This window comes from Enoplosus armatus, chromosome 17 (genome assembly GCF_043641665.1).
Source record: "Enoplosus armatus isolate fEnoArm2 chromosome 17, fEnoArm2.hap1, whole genome shotgun sequence".
Classification (NCBI taxonomy): Eukaryota; Metazoa; Chordata; class Actinopteri; order Centrarchiformes; family Enoplosidae; genus Enoplosus; species Enoplosus armatus.
The window spans coordinates 9176470-9191439 of NC_092196.1; the positions used below are offsets into that span (position 1 = coordinate 9176470).

Here is a 14970-nt window from a genome sequence, read left to right on the forward strand (position 1 = left end):
AAAGCTGAAACCTTCTCCCTCCTCCCCATAATTATTTAGCAGTTTAACTAAAAGAAATCCCTTCATGTCCTCCACTACCAGCTGGTCCTTTTTTTTTAAGTGTTGTCATGATGAAAATAACGGTTTGAAATTGAAAAACTATAGATACGATAAGACCATCGGTTTATGACTATATCACACACCAATACCAGGACTCTCAGATTCCACTTTTAACCATTTTACTGAACCCAGTGGAGGAGGCTGCCTGTTACCTGGTACACACCACAGTATGTGATGGAGGGATTGAACCTGTGATCGCTAAATATATTGTCAGGTCTCAAAGACAACATTGCACATATTGGAATGCAACTCGAATTTGGTTTTCACAGAAAGCTTAGTGACTTTTATGATGAGTAAGCCTCGGTTTGCCTGTTCAGTCCTGTAGTGGCGTCCAAGCTATTAATAACACTGCAGTGGTGCCGGAACACTACTGCCACTATAACATTTTAAAAAAGGAGCAGCGAGTGCATAGAAGAACCACTTTTGTTGGAACACTTTGGGTGCATTATGCAGAACAACACAGAAGCTGCATAAAACCTTGACACAAAATGCTTCTCCGTGCTATTTTGATCCTCCAATAAAATCTGAAACTGTTCTGCACTTAAAGAAATGTCCTTTTCTCAACTAAGGAATGACGAAGGCATGGATAGCAAAAACAGCAGAACGTCTTTATTTTCCATTGTCATAGTTCAAATGAAGAGTTTTGACTTACTGGGAATGCCGGACACCAGTTTGAGGGGCCTCAGTACTCGCACAGCCCTGAGGGTCCGCAAGTCGAAATCTGAGCCCACAGTGGACAGGATCCTATTGGGAAAGAGACAGATGCACAAAAGTGTGCACAGGCAATCAATATTTAAGCTAGTCTAGGCTTGTCACTGTCAGTCTCTCCCTGTTTTCCTCTTTCTCTCTCATACACACACACTTCTACAAACACATGCACGCTTTAACACAAACCCATGCCAGGTCATTACAAGCAACTGGGTGAGCACTGTATGTAAATCCTGTAAGAGCTGAGCTGATCAATAGAGCTGACAAGTGAAGTAGGACAGAGAAGTGTATCAGGGCGACAGAGGGATGGGCTGAAGGGAGACTGTTTTGTATCAGGACGACTATAGGGACTATAAAATGAAAAGATGGAGTGATGGGGAGGAGAGGGGAGACGGGAGGACAAAGAGGGAGGGTAGCAGAGAGAGAAAGTTAGAGGCAATGGAGCGACAGAGTGAGAAAGAGAGAAAGGAAAAGAGAGAGAGAGGGAGCTCTGCCAGATGGTGAGAATCAGAGATGCTGACTTGCTTTTTTCTGCCTATTTTCATTCTTGGTACGTTTAAAATGTTTCTCTTCAAGCCGCCGCCAGACTGCAGAGTAAACGCGTTGTGGTGCATATGTGTGTTACAGCACCTGCATCACCACTCATCATCTGAATAAAGACTTGTAAACAGAATGTGTGTGTATGTGTGTACTTGAGGGGGTTAAGATGTTCCCTTGTGCCGCCAGACTTCCAGTCAGTGCCCTCGTCTGACGCACAATGTGAATCATCCTCCTTCCCACTTCTCTCTCTCTCTCTCTCTCTCCCTCTCTCCCTCTCTCTCTCTCTCTCTTTCGTCTCTCTGACACATTTCCACTTTCCTCTATTCCACTAAGAGGCCCAGTGACACAGCAGAGCCTTAATCACAGGTTTGAAGTCAGCCTGCTTTGTTGGAAACCTACAAAATTGGCAGGAAGGGAAAAGTAACACCGACCCAGGATCTATATACTCAGCTGTGGCTTTGAATGCTGTATTGCATTACCAGGAAGCCCCCCAGTGGTAGGTGCTCCATCACTAGTGTAGGGTCCTTGTAATGACATTGTGTGATATCAAATGCCTCATCAGAGGCTGACTTGTAACTGAGAGGTTCCTGGTTTGGTCACGAGGCAACACTGTACTTTAGATGTGTGTGTAAAAAAAAATATATGCAGACGTACCCTTGAGCAACTCACTGAATTCTATTTTCTGACATGTGCAAAGAAATACAAAACATTCAGATGTATTACTGGAAATGATATACACATTAGAGCTAGACTACAATCGTCCTAAAATATCATCCACTATTATCTTATTGCCGATATCCTGTACTGGTATCAGCGTATATAGGGGCCAATAATTAACAAGATATTGCAGTTCAAAAATGCCAAAGATATGTTTGAGGTAATCTAAAAACTCTGTCTCCATTATGAATTTTGTCAACTTTGGAGCACTATCAAGTTCATTTTAACGGTTAAATGTCCTGCTTAGTCCATCATATCTTGGTCACAATTTTTGATAGCCAAATAGGGATTTTTAACAAAACAAAATTGTTTATGTTATGTGTATATGTAAGTAGTAAGTATTACGTAAATCATTAGGATGTCAATTAAGTGATTAACATAATAATTTACATAATACTAACGGCATTGTCTTACTCTGACACATTGTTGTATTTTCAATAAATGTATAGTGCTACTCTTAACAATATTAAATTGTTGAGAACTCTGCTTCACTGGAGATCAGAGTGCAGGCTCAGCTACACAACGTCACCCACAAAGCAGGTAAGGATTTAGTGTTTTGTGCAAGGATACATTAGCCTGAAGATGCATGGCAACACAGGATGCAATTGAGGATAGCAATAATGGGAGAGAGGAAGGCGAAATACAGTATATACATTGCACAAGGGTAAAATATTGTCAAAATAATGAACAAGTAACAAAGTTTAGACTGAGAGATCAGCAGAGAACTATAAATAAGATGGTGGTTAGCCAGCCTTTTGATTTCCATGTTCAAAATGTGGGAACATATAGTTTTAAGCTTATAAACTGAGGTGTATGGGTGTGAATGCATGTGTGGAGAAACAGCTGAATGCCGCTGACAGTTAGAGATTTCTGAAAGGAATAACCCGCATACCTGGTGTTCACACACACATGTATATGACAAATGAGTTGTGAGTTATTATTGGGGATGCAATACAGAAACCATTTCAGTAAAATCCTTTTGCTGCAATAACACATTATTTTATGTAATCTATTTCTGTGACGTGAATATGAATATTGTAGTAACACTGATAACAATGATGCTGATGATGATAACACTGACGATGATGACGACGATGATGATGAAGGATAATATGATGACAGAGATAAAGCTTCTAAACAGCATCCACCGTGACAAACAGTGTCAGGCCGATGAGGCAGTTCCTCATTCACACCGTCTCCACGGTTACTGGGCCCTTTCTCATTCATAAGTGTTTCCATGGCAACAGGGACCTTGGCTCATTGATAGAATCTCTGTATCACCTTGGTAACAGGGCCAAGGGAGGAGCCTGATTGATTGTTTTTTTCTTCTCTCTTCTCTCTTTAATGTAAATGTATCACAACTCACACAGACAAACACACATGTACACACATACACATATAAAAATAGACACATACATGACAAAAGTACATACACACGGTCACACACATCTGCACAGCAAACAGGCACTGGTTGGGGATCAAACATGTTGAGTGAGAATAATTTTATTCACGTATGCACACTGGAAAGTAGGTCATTTGGAATAACCACTGGGAAACAATTTCTTCCTTGTCAGGGAGAGAGATGCTGTCCACAGTACATCTTATACACTTAACTTCATACACACACAGGTAAACACACACACACACACACACATAAAATCTGCACTGTGTGCAGAGGAACACAAATGATTAAGTTCTCCTCTCACATTAAGCAATATTACTATTACACAATCTCCCCACTGCCCCCTTCTCATGGGACACCAACGCATTATACAAACACAATCTTTTTTGCCCGCTCTCTCCGTCTGCTTTCCTGCTGACTTCAGCTTCTGTGGCTAATTATCTCTGTCCACATCACTGACCAAATCGCTTCATCTCTTCTCCAAACTCTCAACTTATCTTTCTTTGTCTCCTTACTTCCCTCTATTACCATGATTAAACTACGGTATTTCATATTTAATGTATCTGCATAATTATAAATGCTATCTCATATTAATATTATGCCCTACCTTTGCCAGCAAAGGCGTTAATAAAATTATTAATATCCCATTATTCCTTCTAATGACATTCCATTTAACATCATGTAACATCAAAACAGGGAAGTAAAATGTCACACACAGCCTCATATCAGAAGCCCATATAGCACAACCCTGGAAAATGACAGAACTGAAGGTACGACTACCTCCAGACTGTCCTATACAGTATTTCATTATCTGAAAGTGACAGCTGCTGGGTGCATTAATATTTCACAGTAACCTCCATACACATTTAAAACTAGGAGACATACTATTTCAAGAGAGCATGATTTCACGATCGTTCTAAGATGACAAAGGACGGTGAAGGGAACCACTGTTAGAGGTAAGATAAATAATTACTGCCATCATTTCACTATAAACACAGATTTAGCAAATTCCTATTTCAGTTGATTACAAGGTCACTGAAAGGACCTTCTTTGTTTTCTTCTTTCACTTCCCTGTAGCAGTCGTATCTAATCACAAGAACCTGAACAAGGGTGCAAGAAGGAGGAACGAAGGGGAGGATGCAAGGCAAGAATGGCTGTAAACTAAGGGTAATTGGACTAATAATCAATACTGGGCATAAAAAACAACTAGCTTATACAGAGCCAAATCACTCAGGCAATTTACTACAAGAGATAGGTCAACACACTTTGGCACAGAAACAAGGTTGCACACAAATCTACTGACATCCAACAAGGTTGTAGAGTGAATAGCTAATCTATTCAGACATGTAAAGTGCCATTTGTGTGTTTGTCTTCGTATGTGTTGCGCAAGCAAGTGCACTAGAATTGAGTAGGAAATGGAAAAGAATGTTTGAAGTGGAAATGCATGCGTGTGTGTGTGTGTGTGTGTGTGTGTGTGTGTGTGTGTGCATTGGTCAGTGTGTTATCAAAGGTTTCGGCCAGAGGTGGGTAGAAAGGCCAAGTAGCCTTTCATCTTCAAAGAGCTGCACAGCTAAAAACACAACCCCCATTCATAGAGAGCACAACAAAGAATGTTTGTGTGAGTGAGTGAGTGAGTGAGTGAGTGAGTGAGTGAGTGAGTGAGTGAGTGTGTGTGTGTGTGAGTGAGTGAGTGACTGAGTGAGTGAGTGAGTGAGAGAGAGAGAGAGTAAATTATATTGACTTCAGTCAGTGTACATAATGTATCATGGGAATATACAGTGTGCTGTAAGTGCTGCAGCATATTCTCTGTCTGTACATCTTCCTGCAGCTTCCTGCTTAACTGCAAAATGGTAACAACACGGCTGGTTGTCAGAGAGATGAAGACTACTGGGTGTGTTCTGCGACTGTTGTTTACAATATATTGTTTACTTGAAAATAAGTAAATCCAAGCATAAATAAATATATATTTTTTACTCGTTTACTTATTTTCTAATTCCTTTGTCTATCATCCTTTTGTTTTTCTTTATTTTTACTACGTTTATTTACATTTTGCTTCATTTTCCTTACTCTAAAATTTGAACTTGGCAAAATAGTGTGTCATGATATATTTACACCAATTCAGACATAGAGTGTCATTTCCACTGACTGTTCATGGTTGCCCAGGGTGATTTGTCACTTCTCGGACAGTACATCCACAATAAATCAAGTGTTAGGCAAATGTCTTGCCCCAGGCATTTACTTAAAGTTTTGAAGGACTGCCTCGCTTCCTTCTGCTCTCTGCATCTCACTAATTCCTGCTGTCTCGCAGAGACTCGTCTTCTCACTCCTCCTCTCTCTGACAGTCACTCTGTTGTGCCACACTGAGATGAGCTTGGCTTCATGATTGCTCTTATTAAAGCATAAGGACATACTGCCAGACTGAGTGCTCACTCGCTCAGTGTGTGTGTGTGTGTGTGTGTGTGTGAGAGAGAGAGAGAGGTGGGAAGAGGGGGGCAATCACTATTTTCTCAAGTGCTTTGTCAGCAAAGATGCGCAAGGGTTATGTAAGCCATGAAGCTCTCCAAGTCACAGCATGCACGCACACAAACATGCAATGACCTCAACATATTAATCTATGCCAGCTCTCCCACACAATAACTACATTGGACACAGCAGCCTATAGTAACACAGTTTCACTATGTGACTTTTCAAGTGAGTGACAGAAAAAACTATATTACTATAACTATAATTTGCAGTTTTAATAGAATCAATGTCATGTGAAATTTGCAAAGTTGCGAACAAGAGAATCAAAATTTGAAACAGGGACCAATAACTAATTCTTAAGCTTTGTAAAAATCTTAAGATGTTCTGTGGCAAATTTGAAACAACATCAGCTGCGTGCTTGAGTCAACAGTAAGATATTCACAGTCATTTAATACAGATTTTCCTCTTTTCACTAACCCATCACTCATGCAATCACATTCATCTTTGAACACAAACTGCACCCATACATCGGCATGTGACAGTTGTAAACATATGACCACACAGCCTGCAATACGTTTATAAGAAAGAAAGCTTACTGTGTCTTTCAAGGCATTTCATAGTCATATGGATGAATGGATGGCTCAACAGATAGACAGGTGTTGGGAAAACAGAATCATCTGGCATCGACAAAGTGCACCTTTTTTACATCACTGAAATATAAAATGTACATGTGTGGACACATGATCTGCCCCTCTTCCCTCTTTTTATTTCTGTCAATCCAACTTATTATCTGTTTACTCCGGACCTTTTCTATGATCTATAATCTAATCGGTGATAGTAACTCAATCATGCTAATCCTATTATGTGTCTTAGCTCACCCGTGTTGACAAGTTTTCTGTCACAGTCCTCAGGCTGCATCCCATTTCTTCCCTTTACCCTTGGCCTAACCTTCTCATTAAGCGTTCAAATTAAATATCATGGTAGACAAAATATCATTTTGTTCATTTTTTGTTTGAGGTAATTGTTTAGCCCTTTCCTCTCTTTCCAAGGGAATTTGTTGCACTTCAATCTACAGCAACCCACATTTTTATTGTTGGTCTTTATACATGGTCCCTGATCTGCTGTTAAAAGGGTGTCTAAATTGCAACTGGAGTCTATTTCATGTTGGAGTTGTTGTACTGCTATCCCCCCCGTCTCTGTGTATATTGTGGTGACATTTGTTCGCTACCCAGGCTGCTGGCTGCCTGCAGTTCTGCTCTGTGATCTGACTGCTGCCTTGCCCAGAATGGGGCCATTCATTAGGGCAAAGGAGCAGGGACACTCACAAAGACACACATGCACAAGCACACACTAAAACACATGAAAAATGAATTCATTTTGTCCAGCTTTGGACCTCGTGTTTTCATACTGTGCATGTGTGTGTATGCATGTGCGTGTTTGTATTAAGTGTGTGCTCGTGTCTCTTTGCCTGCCACTCACCCTGTGAGCACCACCACAAAGTCCATGACGTTCCATCCATTCCTCAGGTAAGAGTTCTTGTGGAAGGCAAAACCAAGTGCCAGGATCTTTATTCCAGACTCAAAACAGAAGATCCCTATGAAGTACGGCTCTGTATCATCCTGAGGAGAGAGAGAGAGAGAGAGAGAGAGCGAGCGAGCAAAGGAAGCGAGGGGAAAAAGAAGGGAGAGAGGAAGAGGAGGGAGGGTTAAGAGGGAAAAGAAAGAGAGACAAAGAGAGACAGCTTTCAGTAGCTAGATGAGTTTGTGTTCAGAAGAGGCATTTTCATATGAATTCAAGGGTCAACTTTTTGAGGCACTTTAGTGTGGCTGTGTAGAGACTGGAGAGAATATGTGTGCTATGTGCAGATGTACATTTGATACAAACAAACATTTGCATATTTCCATGTGAATCTGTGTTATAAATATTGCGTGCATATAATGTATATTCCCATGGTACCTGTGAGTAGTCGTAGTGCACAGAACATTGGATCATTGCAAAAAATCCTTTTAATAGAGTAGCTGCATGCGTCTCCACTGAAGGATTTTATCATGTTTACATATGGCTCACATACTGCATCATGTCTGTTGAACTTACCAGGCGCTCAGACAGCGGTGTCTTGTCCCCATCAGGCAAATGTTGCTCCAGAGCCAGGACGATGCAGTTGGCAATGATGGTAGCTAGAATCATCCACTCAAATGGAGTAAGGATGGCCGGTTAAGGCAGAAACACTTCTTGAGACACAGACAATTTGTATACCAAATTAAATATACAATATTTTGAAATGATAAGTGTTTTTTTGTACACAATCATAGAACAATGAGCCCACCTTTATAACTTTACAACAAGAGGTACGATAATTATAATTTATTAGTTTTAAGTTACGCCACAGTTAGGTGTAAGAAAATACAAATATTTCTGGGTCACTGTACCTGTCTTCACACGTTTGTATCATATGAATATTACTCTTTGTTTTAATTTAGCATGCACACAAGTCATTATTGTCAACAACCTCACATACAATATATTTTGCTTCTATCTATACTTAGGAAAAGACTACACAGATCTGCAATATAGATTAATTACATACTATTTACAAATGGCTTAGTATTTTCTGAGAGATAAGTGATTGTTAACTGATGTTTCTTAAAAAGACTTTGATTCACTTCATATTCACATCAAACAGCAGTTTTGTCAACCTTATAAGGACTTCCAGTAGTTAAAAAGAATAATACTACCTAATTGATATGCAAATGTATGCAGCAAAGTACCACAAACATCTAATCAGAATATTTATTCCATTGAGAGTTTCTAACATCTATTCCTTAGTAACTGCATTTACCAGAATGTTTGATGGAAAGCAAAAGGCACATGCAATAATGACAACTTAAATCCTGCATACCATGTGTCATGGTGGCAGGACATGAAAACCCAAAATTGTTGAAAAAAAAACATTAGCACACTGAAATCGAATAAAAACAACCTCCACGCTGAGGATTAAAGGGCGCAATGAGAGTGCTATTGCCTTGGTAATTCCTGGGAATACCTAGTGGGCTACATGACGGGTCATGCTCAGAAACTCATGGTAAATGAAGTAACAAAATGATCTAACAATTAAGCTAATATCACCACTCTAGTGTCAAAGGTCAAATGTATGCAATTTGAATGCACTGAGTATAAGCAAGTCAGACAGACAGCAGGCCTTTAGCTCAAATGGACCAATGTCTGGTTCTCACTGCCATTGCCGCCTGTTTATACACACACACACACACACACACACACACACACACACACACACATAGACCAACAAGCCATCATTATGAGTCAGTTAAACATGTTCCGCTAAGTGTATGTTCTGGTAACACACCACCCACACAGACAAACAAAACAAACAGACAGACACACACAGACACACACACACACACACACACACACACACACACACAAACAGACACAGGCTATATTAAAGTGTTAGTGTGTGATAGCGAGCCTGGACACTGAGTGAGATTTATTGTGACATAACCATTTGGCTCAATGTACATAACATCTATGGTCTGGTTCAGTGAGGGAGAGGGAGGGGGAGAGAGAGAGAGAGAGAGAGAGAGAGAGAGAGAGAGAGAGAGAGAGTATCTCATTGTACATCTAATTGTGTTTGTCACAATCTCTCTCTCTCTCTAATACCCACACACACACTCTCTGGTGGTGTCTTCTTAAATCAATCCCCCTGTCTCGTTAAGGTCACAAGATGAATAGTTACATTTAAAAGAGGAGAGAGAGCGAGTGGAGAGAGTGACTGAGAGAAAGGACGCGAGCGCAAATGTGTGATGGAGATGAATGAGTGATCAACAGAAAGGGAGAGGGAGGAATGGACAGAGGAAGAAAAAAAGGCAAGGACAGAAAGACGAGAATAAGGGTAAAAAGAGGAGTATGTAGGATATCTACAGCATATACAGAATTTTGTAATTTGTATTTTCCAGCCACTCAAAACAAATTCACTGTTTCCCTATTCTAATCTATTCTATTCTATTCTATTCTATCCTTTCTCCTCTGCTTCACCTTTTTCCTACTTGCCTGCTTCCTTCGGGAGCAGCCATTCCCATGGTAGTTGGGAGGAGGGGAAAAATTGAATGGCGAAGAGACAAAAAGGAAGAGGAGGCTATTAATGGAAATACACCATATGTGTGTTACATGTACATGCCTGTGTGTATGTGTGTAGACCTCAGTGCACATGTGTATGTTTGTTTTCACCTTTCATGATCAAGGGCCGAAAACTGAACAAAAGCTGCTGTAGCCTGGTCCAAGCCCACAATGTGTGTGTGAGAGTGTGTGTATGTTTGTGATCACGCACATCTGTTTGACCGCTCTTACCAGACACACATTACTACAACACCCAGGGCACCACTCAATTAGCCTCCCTGCCCCCGAGCAATGTGTGTGTCTAAATGTGAGTGTGTGTACGTGTATATATGTATATGCATGCATGTATGTGTTGCGTTGTGAGAGGGCAGGGTGTAGTTGACTGAAAAAGGGGAAAGAGAGAGAAGGAGAGAGACCAATATAGAAGCACAGGGACAAAGGGACAAATGTGTGTATATTGTGTATTAGAAACGCTCCTCATGCGGAATGACTGTTCAGTGTGTACGTATATGATGATCATTTGGCACGTTTTGTCCCTGCATTATGTTTCAAGGTGCCACGTGATTCACTCCCTCTTTACACTGGCAGTGTGTGTGTGTGTCTATGAGTCTGACAAATATTCAAGTATCCTTAAATATGCCCCTTGCACAACCACACATACACATATATACAAATTCAGAATATGAATAAATGACTCACACTCTGCCATAAACCTTTCAATAATGAATCTCTTCCTCCTTCCTCAATAGCTATATATAGCAACATGACAGAGTTAAAAAGCAAGGGAAGAATCGGGGGTGACGGAGAGAGAAAGGAAGAGAGAGAGTTGCTCTCTCACCATTCTCCCACCCTTCATCTTTCTAATGTTTTCTTTGTCCTCGGTCTCTCTCTCTCTCTCTTTTGCCTCCCCTGTGTTTCTTGCTCTACCCGTAGTTCTGCATATGCTTGCTTTTTATTATCTGTCTAGGTGTGCGTCTGTGTGTGTGTATACACACTGTAATGGGGACAGTAGTAGGTCGTAGACGGAGATGTCTGGCCAAGAAAAGGGAAGTGAGGCCCTCAAAGTACACCACTGGAGCCAAATGACGCGCACACACACACACACACACACACACACACACACACACACACACACACACACACACACACACACACACACACACACACACACACACACACACACACACACACACACACACACACACACACACTTTTACTGGCCTTTTCTTAACCTTGTCAATCACCGCTCCATATAGTCTTCATGTTCGCGCTCTCTCCTCCTCAGTAAAGCCCCTGCTGTTTCTCACTGATATATTTCTCTCTCTACCTGCCCTGTTAAGCCTCCTCTCCCTGTCTCTTTCTCCCATACCTCTTTGCTTTTATATCACCATCCCCTCTTACATTCTTCTCTCTTCTTCATCTCTATCAGATTTTTTCCTCATTCTTCTTCATCTCTATCAGATTTTTTCCTCATTCTTCTTCCTCTCTGCTCTTCTCCCACTTGTTTCTCTGTCTCTCCCATTTTCTCTCCTTCCCATCTCTCCTCAGTCCACCTTTCTCTCACCAAGTCCGCCCATCAATCATCCCTATCTCTATGATGCCATCTCCATTCAATATCGAATGAGACGCTGCATCAGCAAACGCACAAGGACACGGACAGCAAGAGAGTATGAGAGGGGATGAAAAAAAAGTTGGATAGGAGGGAAAAATATGGAAGGGCTAAATGAAAGAGAGGAGACTGGGAAAGAGAGAAATAGAGAAAGAAAGAAACTGTCCTGTGGGCACAGACATGATTGAAAAGAGTGAGTGGGGAGGAATAAAAGAGAGAGAAGGGGGGAAGACGTAGCAGAGGGAGGGAAACAGCAGAGAGAGAGGGCAGAGACGAAGAGCATGGGAGTGCTGAATGAGGGATAAAGCAAGAAAATGACAGAGGGGTGTGAGAGTATTGCGGTATTTTCTTCTCCTGAGCGATGTGTATGCTCTGCTGAAAGTAGGTTAGCGGCAGAACACACACACACACACACACACACACACACACACACACATACATATATAAAGGGAGGGGGAATGAAAGGAAGAGAGTGGGTGGGAGACTATACATCATACTGTCACATACAGTATGTATGAGTGTATGTATGTGTGCCACTGACACACGGCACTGTACAAAATCACTGCAGCCCTCACATGCTTCCATATCTTGACACACTTCACACATTCCCACACCACCACATGAGCATAATGTGCTAATATATATATTTTTATTTTTAATATCTTATGCCAGCATCGTGGTACACACATGTATGAATGAAAACACACACACACACACATATGCAACAGAACACTCAAAATGTCCTCCCCTCAATAGCCTCCATAGTGCTGCCTCTCCCCATCCCATCCATGCACGTGTCATATTGCCATTCAAGCACACATATTCATACATGTACTGTACACACATAGGCCAACACTGGACTACACTTGTCTGCCAATGGAGTCCAGACCAGCTGCTACCCTTTGGGAAGGTGCCAGCCTCCCTATTAATAAAACCAAGCATGACAGTATGGGTCTCACTCAGACACTCACTATCCATCCGTTTATTGCTGATAAACCTCACTTGTTACTTGTTTACCGTTCACTTGAAATGTTTGTTATGAAAAAAATGACTCAATAATAGTGCACATTCCATTATCATATACGTATACTTTACTTTATGTACTTTGCTTGTGTTGCATGTGAAGGTTTTCTGTTTTTTTAAGGAGAGGGCAAAAAGAAGAAGAATATAGGGAGAAGCTGATTAATCAGTAGCCTCCCCTTTCCTCTGTCAGTTTCTTTATATGCTTCACTCCTTTCCCCTCCCTTCCTCTTCCTCTCCCTCTCCCCCTCTCTCTGTCCTGTTACATTATGCAGCAGAGCACTGGCAGAACAGCTCAAATGATTACTTCATTTTCTTGTCACTTTTCCCTCAGAAGCACTGATTTGATAAAATGAATCGGATTAAGCACTGTGGATGAAACCTATCTAATTATTTTGATAATCAGCAGCCATAAAAGATAAGAGACATGGTTGATGTGCTTCATTTTATTCCTGCATCATACATCTTAAATAGAATCTTGCGAATCGTTTAAATGTTCTCTTCATATTTCAAATATTGCCTTGCACTTTCACATTTAGCAACATTTTCATTTGTAAAACATGAATGGATGTAAGTTCTTTCAATTTGTTATTCCAAGATTTAAACAGGAATCTTGAAATCTAAAACAGTCTTTAAAAGTGATGCTATTTTTTAGCCAAGACCAAAAAAACAACAACACAACAGTCAATATGGAGTCTATGTTCTAAGTAGTAATTACTATATAATTTCACGTATATCTCATTCATTCATTCTCATGAGGATACGCAGTAATTCACTTAGCTTGTGTCTCCCTACAGTGTGCTCATTTGGCAGTGGAGGCCCTCCACAGCAAGAAAATGGTCTCCACTGAGAGGTATTGTCACATGGGACAATGTTCCTCCAAAACAAAAAACATTTCGCTTTTGCATCTAACACTGTGATCAAAAGCAGGACAAGAACTGTGATTTACACACAGTCTGACACGAAACCCAAACCAAACATGTCTGCCTGTAAATGTAATAATTCTACATTTATCCTACTTTGGCACCATGTTTGACTGCGTTGCCAAGCAAATGGGAGTGCTCGAAGGCCAGTTTAGCCCTGGTTGGCCTCTCTCAGTCTGATTTAGCATCTATCAGTGTGTATAGTCTTTACAGTCGCCCACTTCTCCTGCCTGTTTATTCCATACAGCATATGTTGTGTCTCTATCTCACCCCTGACACTGCCTCTCCCTCACCACCCACATATAGCCGAGTTGTCACTTTGTACAAGATGCTGACGTGGTGTGTGTGTGTGTGTGTGTGTGCACATGATGGGTTGTGTGTAGAGTATCAGTGTAGCATTTGACATTTTGTTCAGGAAGGCAGTGAAGATGTGTTAGTACGTGAGCACGTGCCTGCTTTTCACTGCTAATGTGTAATGTGTACATGTAAATGTGTGTGTGTGTGTGTGTGTGTGTGTGTGTGTGTGTGCCAGCACACCCTGCAGGTGGAGTGCAGGTTTCCAGCAGGGTTTGTCTAGTAACAGCCGCAGCACATGACTAAAGAACACGGGCATAAAAAAAATCAATCCATCACAGAATCTCTCCATCTCTCTCTATTTTTCCCTCTCTCCACGTATCCAAATCCCCAAAATAGCTCTGCTCCACGTCAGCGCACCCTCCCCATACACACACACACACACACACCACCACACATGCACGCACTCTCTCAAAGACACACACCTAACACAAACATACACACACATCCAAACTACCCTGCAACTGAAACTGAATTATTCAACAGAGCCAGAATGCACAGCTAAGAGAAAGCGGAATGAGAAAAATGCAGAGGGAAAGGAGAGAGAGGAACAAAGAAGAAAAAGATGATCTTCGATGTGCACAAAGTAAACATGGATGAACAGACGTCCACTAGATCTGTTGCTAACAGGTCAAGAATTAAATCCACGTTTATCTACATTTATCAGATTTTCTAATACGTCCTAAATATTATCTGATCATTAAAGCCTAACAAAATGGATTCCTGGCACCATAATCATTGCCTACCAGGTTTTCTGTATTATAAGTAATTTTTGGAAATGCAAGGTGACATGACAATAGGATAGGACTGTGATGTCCTTGACAAGAAATTCAAAACGTTACACAGCATGATTCTTAAGATTTTTAAGAGTGAATCCACACTAAACCTTTACACTGATCTCTGTGGGTCAAAAGTGACTACATCCAACGTATGATGTCAGAGCAGGGATTTTAAAATGTAGGTAACAGGCAATGGCTTGTCCAAAATGATATAACAATGCA

The 14970-nt window shown here is 41.0% G+C and overlaps 1 protein-coding gene across 1 annotated transcript in view; it reads right to left on the reverse strand.

Annotated features, from left to right (window-relative positions):
- The window catches only part of cacna1aa (calcium channel, voltage-dependent, P/Q type, alpha 1A subunit, a), a 77171-nt gene that overhangs the window by 51653 nt on the left and 10548 nt on the right, over positions 1–14970 (reverse strand). The window contains exons 2-4 of the mRNA XM_070923983.1: positions 8024–8129; positions 7409–7548; positions 752–843 (exon numbers count right to left, since the gene is read on the reverse strand). Coding sequence (XP_070780084.1) covers positions 752–843; positions 7409–7548; positions 8024–8129 — 338 coding nt within the window. The remainder of the gene's footprint in view (positions 1–751; positions 844–7408; positions 7549–8023; positions 8130–14970) is intronic.